Raw genomic sequence first — 14,395 nt, 5'->3', positions numbered from 1 at the left:
AGTTGTGTGCCACCATGCCTGGCTAATTTTTTTATTTTTTATTTTTTTTAATTTATTTTTTGAGACGGAGTCTCACTCTGTCACCCAGGCTGGAGTGCAGTGGCACGATCTCGGCTCACTGCAACCTCTGCCTCCTGGGTTCAAGCAATTCTCCTGCCTCAGCCTCTTGAGTAGCTGGGATTATAGGTATGTGCCACCATGCCCGGCTAATTTTTTTGTATTTTTAGTAGAGAGAGACAGTGTTTCACCTTATTGGGCAAGCTAAGTCTCAAACTCCTGACCTTGTGATTTGCCCGCCTCGGCCTCCCAAAGTGCTGGGATTACAGGGGTGAGCCACCGCACCTGGCCATACCTGGGTATCTTTTTCAAAATCTTCTGCCAGGGAACTCTCCCCTCCAAGACTGATATGTCCCTTCCTCTCTACTGAGAATCATTATTCTAAATGAACACAAATACATACACAAAAACTTAGCTTCAAAAAGAAAATGCATTTATTTGTTTGACTATATGGTATATGCCTAAAGGATTATCTAAACAAACTAATCCATAAAGGTGAAGTCTCATTTCACTGGAAAACAAAACAATTGCATTTTGTTGGAGATTTATTTATAGTTGGAAACTCTATTTACTATTGTTTCAAACTCAAACTTCCAGTATAGAGTTTGGCTTTTGAATTATAGTCATGGGAATATACTGCAAATTATACCATTTAGAGTTGGAAAAATCTTGTCAATGAAGCTCACTTAGCAAGGTATAGAGCAAGTCTTTGTGCCACCAATATGTACACAACGAGACATACATATCTGATTATAAGGCAAATTCCTACACATACAAAAATCATTAATATCAAATTGATATACTTATTTTATCAAAATCAATCGATGTATCACAGTATGCTAATTAATTATATGAACTAAAAATTTCAATCATCCTGTAAGACGGGGGGGTAAATTAAAAGACACATCATTTTTCTGTCCTAGTGACTATCTTGAAAAACGATCCTCTTTAAGAAGTTGTCGGGCCAGGCACGGTGGCTCACGCCTGTAATCCCAGCACTTTGGGAGGCCAAGGCGAGCAGAACATGAGGTCAGGAGATCGAGACCATCCTGGCTAACATGGTGAAATCCTGTCTCCACCAAAAATACAAAACATTAGCCGGGTGTGGTGGCGGGGTGCCTGTAGTCCCAGCTACTCGGGAGCCGGAGGCAGGAGAATGGTATAAACCTGGGAGGCAGAGCTTGCAGTGAGCCAAGATCGAGCCACTGCACTCCACCCTGGGTGATAGAGCAAGACTCTGTCTCAAAAAAAAAAAAAAAGAAGTTATCGGCTGGGTGTTGTGGCTCACGCCTGTAATCCCAGCACTTTGGGAGGCCGAGGCAGGTGGATCACGAGGTCAAGAGCTCAAGACCAGCCTGGCCAAGATGGTGAAACCCTCGTCTCTACTAAAAATACAAAAATCAGCCAGGCGTGGTGGCAGTCGCCTGTAATGCCAGCTACTCAAGAGGCTGAGGCAGGAGAATCACTTGAACTCAGGTGGCAAAGGTTGCAGTGAGCCGAGATCATGCCACTGCACTCCAGCCTGGGCAACAGAGTGAGACTCCATCTCAAACCAAACCAAACCAAACCAACCAACCAAACAAACAAAAAGCAGCACAAGAGCCGGGAGTGGTGGCTAACTCTTGTAATCCCAGCACTCTGGGAGGCCGAGGTGGGTAGATTGTCTGAGGTCAGGAGTTCGAGACCAGCCTGGATAACATGGTGAAACCCCGTCTCTACTAAAAAATATATATAAAAATTAGCCAGGCATGGTGGCACACACCTGTAATCCCAGCTACTCGGGGGGCTGAGGCAGGAGAATCCTTTCAACCTGGGGGGAGGGGAGGCTGCAGTGAGCCAAGATCACACCACTGCACTCCAGCCTGTATGACAGAGTGAGACTTCCGTCTCAAAAAAAAAAGGGGGGGCAGGCAGCACAAGAAAGGGCAAACAAATATGAAACCCTGTAGCCACAAAGAAATAATCAGCATATTCTACTTAAAAAAAAACCTGATAAGCAAATATCCCCCTTATTCTTATTCTACATTTAAATTGGCATAAAAACAAATAATTATAATCTTCTGATCCAAAAGTAAGACATTATTGTTTACTTTTAAAGTAATAAATGTGGTCAGGTACGGTGGCTTATGCCTATAATCCCAGCACTCTGGGAAGCCGAGGTAGGCAGACTGCTTGAGCCCAGGAGTTTGAGACCAGACTGGGCAACGTGGCAAGACCCTGTCTCTACAAAAAATAAATTTAAAAATCAGCCAGGAGTGGTGGTGCGTGCTTGTGTTCCCAGCTACTTGGAAGGCTAAGGCAGGATTGCTTGAGCACGGGAGGTCGAAGCTGCAGTGAGCTATGATTGTGCCACTGCACTCCAGCCCGTGGAACAGAATAAGACTGTCTCAAAAAATACATACAAAAAATAAAAACATATGGCCAGGCGCGATGGCTCATGCCTGTAATCCTAGCAGTTTGGGAGGCCGAGGTAGGCGGATCACAAGGTCAAGAGATCGAGACCATCCTGGCTAACATGGTGAAACCCTGTCTCTACTAAAAAAATACCAAATGTTAGCCGGGCGTGGTGGCGGGCGCCTGTAGTCCCAGCTACTAGGGAGGCTGAGGCAGGAGTGAACCCAGTAGGCAGAGCTTGAAGTGAGCCGAGAGCACGCCACTGCACTTGAGCCTGGGTGACAGAGCTCTGTCTCAAAAATAAATAAATAAATATAAAATAAAAACATAAAAAAAGTATATTTTCAGGAAATGATTCATTTTAGATCCTACTCAACTAAATAACTCAGTTAAGGGTAACTGATTATAATCAATGTCATCATTTAAACTAATACCCATTTAGTGACCACAAACAACAAAAGATAATTTTATCCTAATGCTTCTATGAGTTGGTCACCATTGGATATAATTAATAAGCAGAAAATTTGCTTGAAAAGTTTTATGACATAAGTACCTCTTTAAGCTGCTCTTTTCGAAGTTTATACTCTCTTTTCTGGGACTCGAGAAAACTATTCAGTTCTTTCTTCTGTTGGGCCTGAATATGTTGCTGAAATTTTTTCTCTTCATTGGACATCACTTTAGCCTACATGAAGTTTAAAAAATGAATCAAATTTAGTTAAGTAGATAGATTTAAAGTAGCGGTTTAATATACATCACTAAGAATACCTTTTATTTTCTAAGAACAAGAAATCAGTAGAAACATCACCAAAATAAAAGACTGAACAAATTATAAACATGTGCTACTTGGCATCCTTATCATTTGAACTTCATAGAATCAGTAAGATGAAATTCATCTTTGAAATGTTGATCTCTTACAGGGTCAAAAATGTTGTTAACTTTTTATTTCATTTAACAGAAGTATACCCTCCTCCCAACCCTCAATCCCTCAGTAAAACAAAACAAATGCTATATTTTATTTCTGATTCTATATGCAATACATGCTCATTGTAGAACATTTACAAAATACAGAAAAACAAGAAACATCTTACATAATTTTGGTATCCAGAGATAACCAATGTAAACATTTTGGTGCATATCTTTTGTAATTTTTTCTTTTTTAAAAATTATTATTTTTGAGATGGAGTCTTGCTCTGTCACTCAGGCTGCAGTGCAGTGGCACGAGCTCAGCTCACTGCAACCTCCGCTTCCCAGGTTCAAGTGATTCTCCTGCCTCAGCCTCCTGAGTAGCTGGGACTACAGGTGTGTGACACCATGCCTGGCTAATTTTTGTATTTTTAGAAGAGATGGGGTTTCGCCATGTTGGCCAAGCTGGTCTTGAACTCCTGAGCTCAGGTGATCCACCCACCTCGGCCTCCCAAAGTGCTGGGATTACAGGCGTGAGCCACCGTGCCCGGCCTCTAATTTTTTCTATAAATGTTCATGTCTCAAACACACACACACATACACATACACACATATATTTGTATGTATATAATTAAGTAGGTATTGTGGCTTATATCTGTAATCCCAACACTTTGAGAGGCTGAGGTGGGAGGATCACCTGAGCCCAGGAGTTCAAGACCAGCTGGGTAACATGGTGAGTGCCTGTCTCAAAAAATATGTTACAGGGTCTCACTCTATCACCGAGGCTGGAGTGCAGTGGTACAATCATGGCTCACTGCAGCCTCCTCCTGAGCTCAAGTGATCTTCCCACCTCAGCCTCCTGAGTAGCTGGAACTACAGGCGTATGCCACCATGGTCAGCTAATTTATTTTTTTTGTGTGGAGACAGAGTCTTCCTATGTTGCCCAGGCTGGTCTTGAACTCCTGGGCTCAAGTAATCTTCTCACCTCGGCCTCCCAAAGTGGTGGGATTACAGGTGTGAGCCACTGCACCCATCCTGGTTACATACTTTTAAAACAAATTTGTTACCACATTGCATATCTACTTCAGGAATTGTTTTCCTAAATATGTTAGTATCGCCTTTTCCCAAGCTATGAAAAATACTATCTGTCAAGTGTGGTGGCTCACACCTATAATCCCAGCACTTTGGGAAGCCGAGGTGGGAAGGTCACCTGAGGTCAGGGATTTGAGACCAGCCGGATTAACATGGTGAAACCCCTTTTCTACTAAAATAAAAATAATACAAAAATTAGCCAGGCATGGTAGACGAAAAATTAGCCAGGCATGGTAGATGAAAAATTAGCCAGGCATGGTAGATGCACCTGTAGTCTCAGCTACTTGGGAGGCTGAGGCAGGAGAATTGTTTGAACTTGGGAGAGCAGAGGTTGCAGTGAGCTGAGATCACACCACTGCACTCCAGCCTGGGCGACAGAGGAAGATTCTGTCTCAAAAAATAATAAAAATAAAATAAAAAACAAAAAAATGAAAATATCCAATGCCCAGAGGATTTTAAATATGTATACATTGTTTCATCAAATTATTTCAAAATCAAATATTTATTTATACTATAAATTATTTTGTCAAAGTCCCTACTACTATAAGAATGGTTCTTTCTTTGTGAAACGGGAGAAGAGGGTAGCTATGATAAATAATGCCTCACTGCAGACTACCTGGACATATTTTAATGATATTGTGTGAATTTACTGAGAAGTCTACATTCTACTTGACAAACATGGCTATCAAAAAAAAGTAAAACAATGGGACACCAAAAACATTAGAAGAAAAGGTTTCACATAACAAAAATCCTAAAAACTAAACTTTTATCATGTAAAATAATGACAATTATTTGTCAATAATCAAATGAGTTCAATCTGAATCTGAATCTTTCATAACTTATAATCTCCAACATTATCTGTATTTATTACAGTAATCTTAAATCATTCTGGTATTAAAATGCTGCCAGAAATTCAAGGGTAGTTTCCAAAAAATACAAAAAAGAGAATAAAAATGACTTTTTGAGACCTAAATCACCTAATGGTAGGAGATTTAGCAAACTCCTCAGATAACCAGGAAATGAAAAGCTTAAAATAACTGAGTAACTTACCTATTGTGACACTATAAAACTATCAAGAATCAGGAAATGGTCCCATGTCTTATTAGTTCCCAGACCTAGTACTTGATATTAAAACATACCAATTTTTCAGACTCAAAATTTTGTTGGCTATTACAAAAACTATAAAGTGGACTACTCCAATGAATAGTTTTAAGACTGATTTGTTTTAAATGATGCACACACAAAATTAGTGAGAGATAAAACACACAGGTGCCACCCTTTTTTGTAATATCAATTTACAGAAACCTTTTATATAAGTCACATAAATGCTTCTCCTTTTCCCCAATTTGCTTGGTTCATGGGAACAGATACGCTAACATCAAACTGCCATGTTGGTTAATTCTGAGACATTCAAAACCTAAAATAAGCAAAGTAATAATACTGAATAAGCCACCTCTTTCTCCATAGCAGCCTGGTGTTTCTTGATAAGTTTCTCCATTTCTGCAGCAAAATTGTTACGCTGAGTTTCAAGATCTTTGTCTAATCTGAGGCGATGTTCATCCATCTCAGCCTTTAGCTTATTTTCCAGAGTCATGAGTTGCTTTTGATGTTGTCGCCTCATTCGCTTATAGCCAGACATTTGTTCTCTAAGCTCAGAGTCCTGCTCATGTTCTTGCATTTGCCTTGTAACCTAGACATACAAATAATGGAAGGAAAAGAAGAAAATAAAACATTCTTCTTCGAAAAGCATTTTAGACCATTCTATATTAACTAAGTACGGAATTAGTGTAAAACATCCCAATGTTAGCAGATTCCAAGGAAACTTCCAACAAGTCTTTTAAAGAAATTGACTGGTTCTAAAATTTATATGGGGATATAAAAGAACCTAGAATATCCAAAACAATCTTGAGGAAAAAAAATATTTGGAGGACATGCAGCACTATAGTAATCAAGACAATGTGGTACTGGCTTTAAGACTGGCTAAGTAGATCAAGGAAATAGAATAAAAACTAGAAAGAGATCCACATATGTTCAATTGATTTTTCTACCGAGAAAGTCAAGTTAATTCGGAGGATAGTGTTTTTCGCAAATCCTGCTGAAACAACTGGTTCTTTACATAGAAAAAAACAAATAAACCTTGACTCCCTATATCACTTATGTCATATATAAAAATTAATTTGAGAAGGATCATTTGACCTGAATGTAAAACCCAGAATCAGAAAGCAGAAACACAAAATATCTTTATAACCTTGGAGTAAGCAAATACTTCTTGGGCAGGACACAAAAAACACTGACCACAAAGAAAAAAAAAAAAACAAAACAAACCTCAATTTAAAAATCAAGATAAAATACACATGACATAAAATTAATCACCTTAAAATGAACAATTCAATATGTTTAGTATATTTACCATGCCATGCAACTATCACCTTTATCTAGTTATAAAGCATGTTTATCACCTCAGAAGAAAATCCCATACCTATTAAGCAGTTACTGCTCTCCATTCTCCCCTCCTGGTAACCATCAATCTGCTTTTTGTCTCTATAGATATACCTATTCTACATATTTCATATAAGTAGTGTCATATAATATACGAGTTTTTATGGCTGGTTTCTTTCACTTAGCATGTTTTTGAAGTTTATCCATGTTGTAGTATGTATCAGTATTTCATTTCCTTTTATAGCTGAATAAAATTCTACTGTACATATATAGCACAATTTGTTTATCCGCTCATCTACTGATGGACATTTGTGTTCTTTCCATCTTTTGGCTACTGTGAAAACTGCTGCTGTGACTGTGTGTACATGCACTTGTCTGAGTACCTGTTTTCAATTGCTTTAAAAAATGTTAATGTTTTAATTGACAAATCATTATTGTATACACTTATGGAGTACATGTGATATACTGATACACGTATTCAACATATTAAATTAAATCAATCTAACATATCCATCACCTTCCTTATGCATCATTTTTTATGGTGAGACATTTGAGATTTACTTTTAGTTATTTCCAAATATTCAATATATTATTGTTGACTATAGTCACCCAGCTATGCAAAAGATCTCCAAACCTATTCCTCCTATCTTTCTGAAACTTTGTACATTTTGATCAACTCCCCATTTCTCTCTCTCCCTAAATTCTAGTAACTATCACTCTACTCTCTACCTCTATTCTATGAGTTCAACTTTATTTCTCTAGATTCCACATAAAAGTGAGATCATGTGGTATCTGTCTTTCTGTGCTTGCCTTATTTCACTTAGCATAATCCTCCAGATTCATTCATGTTCTTGCAAATGACAGGATTTTTCCTTTTTAAGGCTGAATGGTATTCCATTGTGTATATATGCTACATTTTCTTTATCCACTCATCCACTGATAGGCACTTAGGTTGATTCCATGACTTAGCTATTGTGAATAATGCTGCAATGAACATGGGAGTGCAGATATCTCTTCAACATACTAATTTCAGTTCCTTTAAATATGTACCCAGAAGTGGAATTACTGGATCATATGGTAGTTCTATTTTTAGTTTTTTGAGGAACCTCCACACCATTTTCCAAAATGGCCATACTAATTTAGGTTATCACCAACAATGTGTAACAGTTCCCCTTTTTGCCAATACTTGTTATCTTTCATCTTGTTGATAATGTTTTCAATTCTTTTTCAAAGACAGGGTCAGTGGGTTGCCCACGCTGGAGTACAATGGCACCATCTCGGCTCACTGCAGCCTTTGCCTCCTAGGTTTAAGTGATTCTCCCATCTCAGGCTCCTGAGTAGCTAGGACTACAGGCATGCACCACCATACCCAGCTAATTTTTTGTATTTTTAGTAGGGACAGGGTTTCACCATGTTGGCCAGGCTGGTCTCGAACTCCTGATTTCTTTTCTTTATTTTTTGAGACAAAGTCTCGCTCTTGTCCCCCAGGCTGGAGTGCAATGGCACAATCTCGGCTCACTGCAACCTCCGCCTCTCAGGTTCAAGCAATTCTCCTGCCTCAACCTCCCGAGTAGCTGGGATTACAGGCGCCTGCCATCACGCCCGGCTAATTTTTGTATTTTTAGTAGAGACAGGGTTTCACCATGTTGGCCAGGCTGGTCTCGAACTCCTGACCTCAAGTGATCTGCCTGCCTTGGCCTCGCAAAGTGCTGGGATTAGAGCTGTGAGCCACTCTGCCCGGCCCACCATTTTATATAAGGGACTTGGGTTATCGGTGGATTTTGGGGTTTGTGGAGGGTCCTGGAACCAATCCCTCACAGATACTGGGGATAACTGTACCTTGTTTCAGATGGTTAAGGCAGGTGTATAGAATTGTAAAAACTCTTCAAATTGAATACCTAAGATCTGTGCATTTTATTGTATGAAAAAAATCCAAGGCAGGAGAAGCGAGACTAAGTTATGGTATATAGCACTTATAATGAATAATATAGCTATGCTTATTTGTATTAAAAAACTACTTATGCTCTGAATATTTTAAGTGAAGTAAATGAAACTACTGGCTTTAAAAATGTAAATCTTTTTCAGATTTTTGATTCATTAAATCCATAAATTTAAAATGCCCTTAATTATAATGAATAATATAGCTATGCTTATTTGTATTAAAAAACTACTTATGCTCTGAATATTTTAAGTGAAGTAAATGAAACTACTGGCTTTAAACATGTAAATCTTTTTCAGATTTTTGATTCATTAAATCCATAAATTTAAAATGCCCTTAATTGATTTGAGGAAGCCAAACTTTGGGAGAGAACACTTTCTTGGGAAACATTTAACTTATGCCAAGTTACCAAGAGGTTTTCCTTTGAGCTGGTCCTTCTCAACATATTTATCAAAATAGTCATGCAAAAATTAAGCAATCTTTACCACTTGCTCTGTTCAAAGTGTTATTTACATGTTGCAGAATAGTAGGAATAACCTGACTTATGGTAGGGTACTATGTTCCTGACCCTACATGTCATATAGATTCATGAACTACAGCATAGGATTTATAACATCTGCTAATATTATTACATAGTTGAGAAGTCAGATAGCTATCATATCTTTTTTTCCTCATCATATTTTCTTTTCTTTTTTTTTATTTTTTAGTTTTTGAGACAGAGTCTCGCTCTGACGCCCAGGCTGGAGTGCAATCGTGTGATCTCAGCTCACTCCAACCTCCGCCTCCTGGGTTCAAGCAATTCTCCTGTCTCAGCCTCCCAAGTAGCTGAGATTACAGGTGCCCGCCATCACGCCCAGCTAATTTTTGTATTTTTTACTAGAGATGAGGTTTCACCATGTTGGCCAGGTTGGTCTCGAAACCTGACCTCAGGTGATCCACCCGCCTCAGCCTCCCAAAGGGCTGGGATTGCAGGTGTTAGCCACCACGCCTGGCCTCATTTCCTCATTTCCTTCCTTTCCTTCCTTCTTTCCTTTCTTTTCTCTCTCTCTCTTCTTTTCTTTCTTTCTTTTCTTTTCTTCCTTTCCTTTTTTTTTTTTTTTTGAGACAGGGTCTGGCACTGTCACCCAGGCTGGAGTGCAGTGGCGTGATCTCGGCTCACTGCAACCTCCATCTCTTGGGCTCAATCAATCCTCCTAACTCAGTCTCCCAAGTATATGGGACTACAGGCACATGCCACCACACCCAGCTGAAATTTTTTTTTTTTGGGGATAGGGTCTACCTCTGTCACCCAGGCTGGAGTGCAGAGGGACGATCTCAGCTCACTGCAGCCTCCGCCTCCCGAGTTTAAGCGATTCTCCAGCCTCAGCCTCCTGAATAGGTGGGATTACAGGTGCACACCACCATGCCCAGCTAATTTTTCTATTTTTAGCAGAGACGGGGTTTCGCCATGTTGGCTAGGTTGGTCTCGAACTCCTGACCTCAGTCGATCCACTTACTTCAGCCTCCCAAATTGCTGGGATTAGAGGTGTGAGCTACCACACCCCGCCTGAATTTTGTATTTTTTGTAGAGATGGGGTTTCACCATGTTGCCCAGGCTGGTCTCAAACTCATGAGCTCAAGTGATCCGCCCACCTCAGCCTCCCAAAGTGCTACAATTACAGGCATGAGCAACCACACCCAGCCTTTACATTATGTTTTCTAATAGCCTACTTTTCTTATGGTATCTTAATGTAATTTCGTTGTATTCTTAGTATCCTTTATCATGCTTTGGTTTTACTTACCTGTCTGATTAGGATTTTAAGTGCCCCATTATAGCATCCTTGTAATGAACAGATAATCCATATTATTTGGAAAATCAGAATGACATTTAGAGTATACCAAATTGTACTGCTTGCCATTTCCAATATTCTCCTCTTTCTGGTTAGCCTCACACAATATATTTCCTTACTGTCCACATTCTTTTTTTTTTTTTTTTTTTTGAGACAGAGTCTTGCTCTGTCGCCCAGGCTGGAGTGCAGTGGCATGATCTCTGCTCACCGCAAGCTCTGCCTCCCAGGTTCACGCCATTCTCCTGCCTCAGCCTCTCAAGTAGCTGGGACTACAGGCTCCCGCCACCATGCCTGGCTAATTTTTTGTATTTTTAGTAGAGATGGGGTTTCATCGTGTTAGCCAAGATGGTCTCGATCTCCTGACCTCGTGATCCGCCCGCCTCGGCCTCCCAAAGTGCTGGGATTACAGGTGTGAGCCACTGCACCCGGCCCACATTCTTCTTATATGGAAATACCATTCATTTATCCTCTCCCTGCTGTGCCTAAATCCAACTAATTTTAAATACTCAAACTATTTATTTCATAAATACTTCATTTATGCTCCTAATCAAAAGTTTCTGAATTCCTGTTTAGTGCCTTGTAGTTATATTAAGTATTTAAGATATTCTAACACACTCGTTTTTTGTGTACGTGTCATGAAGACATTGTTGGTTTAACATTTCTCAGAGTTCTCTGAATAACATCTTTCTCTTAATAGGCACTTAAATATTAAATGAGTATTTCGCAAAATAAAACCCAAATACAAAACAATATATAGCTATACTTGAGTTTATATTGCCAAGGTCCCACATGAAAAATATATTTATCTCTAATTCGGGGAAGCACATACCAGTGATGCTGTCCTTATAGTAGCAAAGTGTTCTCGATTACGATAGTGTGATTTGTGACGAGATACTTGGGGTGGAGATTGTGGATCTGATACTCTTGTTCTAGGATCTCCCTCTTCTCTGTAATTTTCTTCCTCCTAGGCAAAAAAAAAAAAAATATGATATTATGTGAGGTGAACAGTTTGTTTGAATCTTTATGGAAATTAAATTTTAAAGACAACTTGATCAATAAATCTCAAAGACATAATTGTAAAAAGCAAAACCAAAAAGTAGAAATGCTGGCCTTCTTTTTTCTTTTTTTTTTTTAGAAACAGGGTCTCACTGTGTCACCCAGATGGGAGTACAGTGGTATGACCATAGCTCACTGTAGCTTCAACCTCCCAAGCTCAAATGATCTGCCTACCTCAGGCTCCTGAGAAGCTGGAACTACAGGCATGGGCCATCAGGCCAGGCTAATTTTATTTTTTTAGAAACAAGGTCTCCCTATGTTGACTAGACTGGTCTAGAACTCCTGGGCTCAAGCAATCCTCCCTCCTTGCCCTTCCAAAGTGCTGGGATGACAGGTGGAAGCCAATATGTCCAGCTTTATTTTCAATATAATTAGAATTAGAAGAAATTATTTGTACAGGGTATAAAATAGTACACAGACTCAGGATAAGAAAATGCACATGACTAGATTGACTGATTGATTTGTTTGTTGTTTGAGACAGGATCTCACTTTGTCACCCAGGTTGAAGTGCAGTGGTACACTCAATGGCTCACCGCAGCGTCAACTTCCTGGGCTCAAGCGATCCTCCCACCTCAGCCTCCCAGGTAGCTGGGACCACAGGCATGCACTACCATGCCCAACTAACTTATGTAATTTTTATAGAGATGGGGTTCTGCCATGTTGCCCAGGCTGGTCTTGAACTACTGGGCTCAAGTGATCTGCCTGCCTTGGCCTCCCAAAGTGTTGGGATTACAGGCGTGAGTCACTGTGCCTGGCACATGACTAGATTTATATCCCACCAATTATATGCAAAATTGAAAAGCTTTAACATAACTTGAAAACAAAGCTGATGAAACATGTAGCCAATATAGTCAATGTTTTAAATAGGAGTAGCAGAAAATTAATTGCTCAAAGGCTCTTGGGTTTTGGAAGCAATGGAGCTATCTTTTTAATACTTCTGCCATCTGTCCAAAATAAGCAAAAACAAAAACAGTTGTAAAAAACTGAAGGACTGATATCTTTCCCTGAACTCAATTTGTTAGCTGAAGAGAACATCAGTTAAGTAGCAACCAATTAATTGTGGGAATAATCTTTTTTGTTTTTTTTTTTTTGAGACAGGGTCTCCATTTTGTTGCCCAGAATGCAGTGCAGTGGTACCATCAAGGCTCACTGCAGCCTTGATCTCCCAGGCTCAACTGATCCTCCACTACTCAGTGGGCCTCCACTACTCAGCCTCTTGAGTAGATGGGGCCACAGGCATATGCCACACCTGGCTGTTTCTTTTATCTTTTCTTTTTTTTTTTTTTTTTTTTAAACAGATGGGGTCTCCCTATGTTGCCCAGGCTGGTCTTGAACTCCTGGCCTCAAGTGATACTCCTGAATCAGCCTCCCCAAGTGCTGGTATTATAGGAATGAGCCACAATGCCCAGCCCATTTTAACCATTTTAAGTGGTATTAATTATACTCTCAATGTTGTACAGCTATCACCTATTACTTCCAAAACTTTTTCATCAACCCAAACAGAAACTCTGCATCCATTACCAATAACTCTCTATTTTGACCTCCACCCAGTCTCTGGTAACTCCTAACCTACTTTCTGTCACTATGAATTTGCCTGTTTTAGATATTTTATAGAAGTTTAATTATACAATATTTGTCCTTTTGTGTCTAGGCTTTTATCACTTAACATGTTTTCAAGATTCATCCATATGGCAGCATGTATTAGAACTTCATTCCTTTTTATAGCTGAATAATACTGAATAATATTCTACTGGATGTAAAAACCACAACTTTTTTTTTTTTTTTTTTGAGACAGAGTCTCATTCTGTTGCCAGGCTGGAGTGCAGTGGCATGATCTCGGCTCACTGCAACCTCTGCCTCCTGGGTTCAAGTGATTCTTCTGTCTCAGACTCCTGAGTAGCTGGGATTACAGGCGTGTGCCACCACGCCTGGCTAATTTTTGTATTTTTAGTAGAGACGGTGTTTCGCCATGTTGGCCAGGATGGTCTCAATCTCTTGACCTCATGATCCGTCCGCCTCGGCCTCCCAAAGTGCTGGGATTACAGGCGTAAGCCACCACACCTGGCCTATAAACCACAATTTGTTAATACATCCGTTGATGAATAATTTGGGTTGTTTCCATCTTTTAGCCATTGTACCTACTACTTTTAGATAATAACATAAGCTGTGAAGAGAAAAAGGAAGCATTCCTATTTTTGTTTGTTTGTTTTTTGAGATACAGTCTCACTCTATCACCCAGGCTGAGGTGCAGTGGTGCAATCTTGGCTCACTGGAAACCTCTACCTCCTGGGTTCAAGTGAACCTACCACCTTAGCCTCCTGAGCAGCTGAGATTAGAAGCATGCACCACCATGCCGAGCTAATTTTTAAATTTTTTGTAGAGACAGGGTTTCACCATGTTGCCCAGGCTGTTCTCCAACTCCAGGCTCAAGCAATCTGCCTGCCTCAGCTTCCCAAAATGCTGGAATTACAGGGGTGGGCCTCCACTCCTAGCCTTAGCATTCCTGTTAAGTGTTAAAAGGAGTTACCTGACTTTCCAGTATTTTTCAGAAGATTTAACATTTTATATTCAAAAGGGTAAAGAGTAATGCAGCAAACACCCACATTTCCTAAACCCAGAATCTATAGTTTTCTACAATTACATTCAGCTTTATTTTTAAGATATAGACTGGGTGCAGTGGCTCACG

At 39.8% G+C, this 14,395-nt stretch overlaps 1 protein-coding gene across 2 annotated transcripts in view; it reads right to left on the bottom strand.

The window, feature by feature from the left end:
• Positions 1 to 14,395, bottom strand: part of TAOK1 (TAO kinase 1) — a 162,533-nt gene that overhangs the window by 36,365 nt on the left and 111,773 nt on the right. For both annotated transcript variants that reach the window (XM_024234836.3, XM_054536582.2), the window contains exons 13-15: positions 11,483 to 11,617; positions 5,900 to 6,136; positions 3,005 to 3,133 (exon numbers count right to left, since the gene is read on the bottom strand). In XM_024234836.3, coding sequence (XP_024090604.1) covers positions 3,005 to 3,133; positions 5,900 to 6,136; positions 11,483 to 11,617 — 501 coding nt within the window. The remainder of the gene's footprint in view (positions 1 to 3,004; positions 3,134 to 5,899; positions 6,137 to 11,482; positions 11,618 to 14,395) is intronic.

Source organism: Pongo abelii, chromosome 19, assembly GCF_028885655.2.
Source record: "Pongo abelii isolate AG06213 chromosome 19, NHGRI_mPonAbe1-v2.0_pri, whole genome shotgun sequence".
In the NCBI taxonomy this organism is placed as follows: Eukaryota; Metazoa; Chordata; class Mammalia; order Primates; family Hominidae; genus Pongo; species Pongo abelii.
Note: the sequence above shows the minus strand (reverse complement) of the source record. Positions and strands in the feature narration are given on the sequence as shown.